This window comes from Syngnathus floridae, unplaced genomic scaffold, assembly GCF_059516105.1.
Source record: "Syngnathus floridae isolate MCC-2025c unplaced genomic scaffold, RoL_Sflo_1.0 HiC_scaffold_349, whole genome shotgun sequence".
NCBI lineage: Eukaryota > Metazoa > Chordata > Actinopteri > Syngnathiformes > Syngnathidae > Syngnathus > Syngnathus floridae.
The window spans coordinates 22151-28150 of record NW_028284297.1 but is presented as its reverse complement, the minus strand read 5'-3'; the positions used below and the strand labels follow the sequence as shown (position 1 = coordinate 28150).

The 6000-nt window shown below is 48.5% G+C and overlaps 2 protein-coding genes across 2 annotated transcripts; both read left to right on the top strand.

Annotated features, from left to right (window-relative positions):
* Window positions 1–124: 124 nt before the first annotated feature.
* Window positions 125–642, top strand: LOC148377131 (L-rhamnose-binding lectin CSL3-like; the record flags this gene model as incomplete). Its single annotated transcript, XM_088368317.1, has 3 exons — window positions 125–154; window positions 234–377; window positions 467–642. Coding segments are annotated over 3 exons (350 nt in total), but the record flags the coding sequence as incomplete, so codon positions are not given.
* LOC148377130 (uncharacterized) lies at window positions 128–5130 on the top strand. Its single transcript, XM_088368319.1, has 16 exons — window positions 128–154; window positions 234–377; window positions 467–616; window positions 865–984; window positions 1054–1214; window positions 1292–1415; window positions 1489–1543; window positions 1619–1685; window positions 1870–2003; window positions 2074–2117; window positions 2190–2363; window positions 2440–2585; window positions 2657–2815; window positions 3003–3088; window positions 3158–3341; window positions 3833–5130. The coding sequence occupies exons 4-16, from the start codon at window positions 918–920 to the stop codon at window positions 3986–3988; spliced, it is 1557 nt and encodes a 518-aa protein (XP_088224445.1). The 5' UTR covers window positions 128–154; window positions 234–377; window positions 467–616; window positions 865–917; the 3' UTR covers window positions 3989–5130.
* The last annotated feature ends 870 nt before the right edge of the window (window positions 5131–6000 follow it).

Genomic DNA, 6000 nt, shown 5'->3' with positions numbered 1-6000 from the left:
GGGAAATTGGAAATTTGACGACTGCCAGAAGAAGAGGAACTACATATGCAAGAAAAAAGCTCGAGGTAAGATGTGACTCATGGCCAATTCATGTTGATGCCCATCTTTGGCTTTTGCCTCACAGGACATAAATCGGAACCTCCACGCCATGACGGTAAGTCAGTCTCCCCGAATCCTGAAGGTTGACGTCAAAAGATGCGAGACGGAAAAAAGACACCACGGTGCGCTCGCAGGTTTCCGGAAGATCCTTGTGTGCAACCAGCAGAAGCACGTCGACCTCTTTTGTCAGAGTGAGAGTCAAAGCGTCATCCGCATCCAGTCGGCCTTCTACGGACGGAGGAGCGGCAGCCTTTGTCCAACTCAGAACGCAACCAAGGGTAAGACAGGACATAAGCGACGTCGTCCGTGGTCCGACGATACGACCGTTGCAGCCAAATAAGCTTCCACTCGGCCTTGTGACTTGCAGAGACTTGCGTGGTGCGAGGAGCCCTCCCTCACTACAGGCAGAAATGTGACAACCGTCAATATTGTCTTGCTGACCCTTTTGAGGGCGTCCGGGAGACCTGCCCTGCAGTCTCCAAGTACCTGCACTTGGTCTACAGCTGCGAACGGAAAGGTGGGCTTCACGTCTCTGTTGTCTAATGCGGTATCTCCCGACCAGAGTTGGGGTATGATGGCACATTGAATGGTCCGTCTGCTACGGACGTTGATGCGATGACTGAAAGGTTCAGGGGACCACTCGCCATACAAGCTTGGCGACCATTGGCCTAGTGAATCGACGGCGCCTAACAATGCCTGAAACTATACAATACAAGGATTCCGTTATCAGAGATCGGTTGCAACATGATTCTGGGTTGTCCTCAGTGTGTCTTGACAATTTGGTCGAGGCGGACTCAGCGTTTGAAGCCTCCTCCTCGATGAGCGACGCCAGCCCCGAGAAAGCTCAATTGAGCAAGAATTCCTGCTGGAGACCGTCACAAGATCGTACGTAGACAACCGAAAGCTACTTCGGCGCTGGCAATTTGGTGTCCTGAGCGAACTTGTGTCCTGCAGCCTCTACCAGCTGGATCCAGGTGAACCTCGGTCACGTGAGAAAGGTGACCGGGATCATCACCCAGGGCTGTCCTCACACTGACCAAAGGTCCTGGGTCATCGACTTTGAGATGAAGACGAGTGTTGACGGCAAAAGCTGGACTGATCACCCGGACGAAAAGGTGAGCGGCCAGCCAGTCGACCTGACGCCGACCGGGCTGCCCAAACCTGCCATTACAAACGAGAGTGCTATTGCTAGTTTACTGGAGGGGGGGAGCACCGGTTTGGCTCTGCGTTTTCCGCTCAGCACGTCCGCATCCAGCCGCTGGAGGACAGCGTTGACTTCGGCCTCAGCTTTGACCTCTTGGGATGCGCACGTGACGGTAAGCGAGTCTCTCCCTCCGCTGCGGGGAAAAACATACAACCCGTCTTTTGATATCACCTTTTGTCTGACAGATACGATGACCTGTGACAACACGTTCAACAGCCTCCACTTGACCAAGGCAATGACGTGAGTCGCACTTGCCCCGGTGTTTCCACGACGGTGGGCGCCTGTCGTCAATTTGCTTGTCCTTGCCTTCTGCAGCTTCCACTGCCCGCCCAAGTGCGCCAACTCCAAACACAATGTCACCGGAACCTTGGTCTACAATAAGGTACGTACGTGATTGCTGACCCTTGGACTGGAGAGGCACTGGCTCTTGGCAGAACCTACATTTCAATTGGGATTTCCAAATGAGTTCCATTTGAAAGATGATTTCATTTCCACACACCAATCAGAAAGTCAAATCCTCCCTATCGTGACCCGCCAGTTGAGTTCTTGACTTGATGTGAGTGCAGGACTCAAGCGTCTGCAAGGCCGCTATTCACGCCGGCGTCATTCGTGACGACATCGGAGGAGACTGTATTGTGATGAAAGCCGTGGCAAAGAAGGGCTTTGCTGGCTCCGGCCAGAACGGGATCACCTCCCTCAAGTGAGTGGCCAACGTTTATGGCAAAGCACCAATAAGAGGCCCAGCTCATTGTCACATGTGCGACCTGCAGGAATGCCGACTCGACGGATCAGGCCTTCACATTTGCGGACGGAGGTGAGTTAACGGATAATTTTTTCATGTCAAGTGCTCAACTACTGCTAACCCCACACGGGATCTCACCCGCAGAGCCGAGATGCTTGGGAGAGTCCTGGGAGGAGTTTGCGGGCTTCTGCTACAAAGCTTTTGAGGACAAGAAGGAGTGGGCCGCTGCTCAAGCTGACTGTAAGAAATTGGGTGCCAATCTGGTGTCCATCCTTTCCGAGGTGGAGCAGACGTGGGTGAAAAATGCTTCCGCCCTCGGTGCGTACAGCGTCTTCGTAGAACGGCTATCCCCTGAACGCTGGGTGAGAGATCTTCTCGCCTTTGTCCTCTGCAGACACCAGCGACATGTGGACCGGACTGAATGACCAGAGTGTCCTCGGCATGTTTGAGTGGTCGGACCGCCACGAGGTGACCTTCACCGACTGGGCCCCGGAAGAGCCCAAACACCTGAAAAAGGACTGTGTGGCGATGTCGCAAAAGGTGCGTGTCCAATTGACCGTTTGCGAGAGCATCTGCGCGATCCGCTGAAATCCATCATGCTCATCCTTCAGGCTGGAAAATGGAAGCAGATGAGCTGCAAGATACCCAACAGCTTCATGTGCAAGATGCCCAAAGCGCATTATGCAATCACCTCAGAGAAGGCAGAGGAGAGCCATTCTGGTGACAGCGTACTCTTGCACAGAAGCAAGCTCGCCAAGTCAGCGAATGCAGTGAGTTGATTTTACACTCTCTCTCTCTCTCTCTCTCTCTCTCTCTGCATCCTACGTTTCTGGACAGGTTCAAAAGACAGTTGTAATGATTTCCACACAATCTTGTTTCAGTGTCAGATCTTAGCATTCGCATTCGATTTCTACTCAAGATGTTTTGGCCCGTTATGTTTTGATTACATGTTTGCAGCTTGGATCAATTATCAAACTGAAGGGAGGTCTCCGTGTGACCAACGCCATCACCATCACAGGACGAGCAAATAAACTGGCAGATTGGTACGAGGACCCCACAAGCCCCCTGCACCCACTCCCACACGAACACACAGTTGTACATCTGCGTTGCAGGTTTAAAGTCGGCCTGTTTGTGCCTGACGACAACGACAACGACAACGACGACAAGGCGGTCGCGCTGCTCCTCAAGTTGAACTTTGTAACCAAGAAGATTTGGCTGAACTCCAGAGTGAACACAACTTGGAACAAAAAAGAGGAGCATCCCACACAAAGCTCTGGACCCGGACAAGAAGTCAAGGTGACGTGAATCGCACCGTATTTCTGAACACACCCGCCTTACAGTTTCGTGGTTTCCAAACCTTCGTGCGGAATTTTCCTTACCTTTGATTGGTGCCGGAAAGTTAATTGTATCCAATTGTCGCTCCGTTCTTTGTTCGTATGTGCAAGGCGTATTCATACAACTGTGGCTGTCAAAACCTATTCCGTCTTGTAGAACCTCCCTAAACATACTTCAATCTTAAACAACACTTGAGTGTTTCCTATGGGAAGCGGCCATTTACTGGTTGAAGAGCACCTAGCCGCTAGCGAGTAAAGGTTGGAGTGATTTACTTTCCCAAACTACAAAAAGTATGGAATGGAAATGTCACATTCAAAAGGAAGTGCAGGAACCATCCGACCACTCGAGATGCTGCTCAGAAATGTCCGCAAGAGCATGAATTGTCTTCGGAAGACTGGCAACGTGAACGTCACATGACTGGATTTTTTTCATGGTGTCCTGTTGTCGCTCAGGTTGTCATCAAGTGCGCCGACGATCACTTCCAGATCACAATCAACGGCGTCGACAAGGTGACGTACAAATACCGAGAGGCCGATCTACAAAGCATCACGCAGATGAACGTGTGGGGTCTCGTGTCCATCAAGGAGATCAAGCAAAGCTCCGCTTAGACCAGCCTGCGCTAAAATGTGAGGACTGGCACAGCCTTTTCCACGAGCCTTAGATGGTTTGTGGAATAATTGTACAAAAGTAACCACTTTATAGTTTAATATATAAGTCTAATTGGCTATGAGAATAAGCCAAACTTGCATGCTTTTATTTTCTCTTTTTGATTGCCTTTGTGCATCCTGGCTTCGTGTTTATTGCATTGAAATGCGCAGTATTTGTAGTTAAGATAGTTTTCCTGGCCCGAGCAAGAGATCATTTTGACTGATTGGATGATGAGTAATGATAAGAGAATGTAGTGTCTTGAGAAACTGCGTGTGAAGGCAAAGAAGCTGGATGAAAACTTGGGAATGGGGGAATGCTAGCGAATGATGTGAAAAGGCGAGAAATAATGACAAGCGAGAAAAACGGTAAGCGAGAAAAAAATGGTGTGCGAGAATGGTCAAAAAACAAAGCAGGAAAATACTAAGCGAAAATGTAAGTGATAAAAACGGTAAGTGAACGGTAAGCGAGGGGAAAATGGTAGGCGAGAAAAAACGCTAAGCGAGGAAAAACGGTCAGCGAAAATTTGAAAAAACGGTACGCGAGAAAAACGTAAGCAAGGTTGAACATTTTTGCTAAGTGGGAAGTTTTGGAATAGGTAGGAATAAGATGAGCAGTTGAATTCTGTCCTAAAAAGAGAAGAATTGATTTGTGCAAAATTTAGCACGCATTTTAAACGTGACATTTGAAAGTCCATGATGACGTGAATGTCAAACTAGAACGATATCAACGTGAAATGCCGAATGTGCCATTCGAAATGAGGGGAAAATTTGGCTAGAAATTTGTGAATTTTGCAAAAACATTTTTGGAATGAAAAAAATGGAAGTACCCATGACATGAATATTTGAAATATGTTGAAATTGGAATGGGGTGGATCGGATGAATTATCTGGTAGTACGTCAAAAAAATGAGAGGAATAAAACAAAGAAGCGGAATAATACAGTTAATGGTGTATGTGTGAAGGCAGATTTGTTATTGGCAGTGATGCTTGGAGAACGAGTTGAGAGTCCTGTAATTTATTTTTCTTGTATTGATAACAAAAGCCAGTGTAGTGATTTTCTCTTGTCAACATATTCAATAAAAAATGTGCATGCGAAAAAGACAATTAAGTGCCTCGATGTGCCGTGTCCTTTGGTGTTATTTTAAAGAGGTATTTTTCCACTCTAGTGACATCTACTGGCTCAGGTTGGACACTGAAAATCAAATCAATGTTGATTTGCCAAGTTTGAGCATGCCAAACAAGGAATTTGACTCCGGTACATCTCGTTCTCTGTACAACATTTAGGTAGCTAACCACATTCAGGACAACATGTGCAAAAATTGACAATTATTCTCAAACATCCCCTGATCTGAAACCTCCCAGGAGGGCAAGGATAAACTCAAAACTCCTACTAGAGGAAATGAGAAACCTGAGACCACAGATGGGAGGGAGGATCGCCTCTTCCAGAATGACCAGGCTGCAATGGATGCAGAGAGGACACATGGTACAAATTCAAAGATGAAGCGTCGAGAGCAGGATGTTATTGCACAGCAATGTCTCAGAGAGGTGTGAGTTCATCAAAGCGACAGCCTGGAGGAAGAAGCTGTCTCTTCGGTCTGCTGCTTTTGGGGTACAGCGCTCTGTAACGCCGTCCGGAGGGGAGTACTTCCAACAGACTGCAACCTGAGTGTGAAGGGTCTGTAGAGATGTCACTTGCACGTTTCCTGGTCCTGCCGGATAGATGGGAGGTTGGTCCCGATGGTCTTTTCTGCAGTCCTGATTGTCCGTTGCAGTCTGTGCTTGTCTTCTTTGGTGGCTGATCCAAACCAGACAGTGATGGAGGTGCAGAGGATGGACTGGATGATGGTCTTCAGCAGCTCCTGTGGCAGGTTGAACTTCCTGAGCTGTCTCAGAAAGTACAGCCTCTGCTGGGCCTTCTTCCGGACAGATTCTATGTGGCTGGTCCATTTCAGGTCCCGAAAGATTGTGGATCCC

Bases quoted from the DNA above. Each gene is read 5' to 3' on its own strand.
- LOC148377130 (XM_088368319.1), top strand. From the start codon at position 918: ATGAGCGACGCCAGCCCCGAGAAAGCTCAATTGAGCAAGAATTCCTGC. The intron at 1,686-1,869 runs GTACGTACGTGA...ATGTGAGTGCAG, and splicing joins GAACCTTGGTCTACAATAAG to GACTCAAGCGTCTGCAAGGC. The intron at 2,004-2,073 runs GTGAGTGGCCAA...TGCGACCTGCAG, and splicing joins AACGGGATCACCTCCCTCAA to GAATGCCGACTCGACGGATC.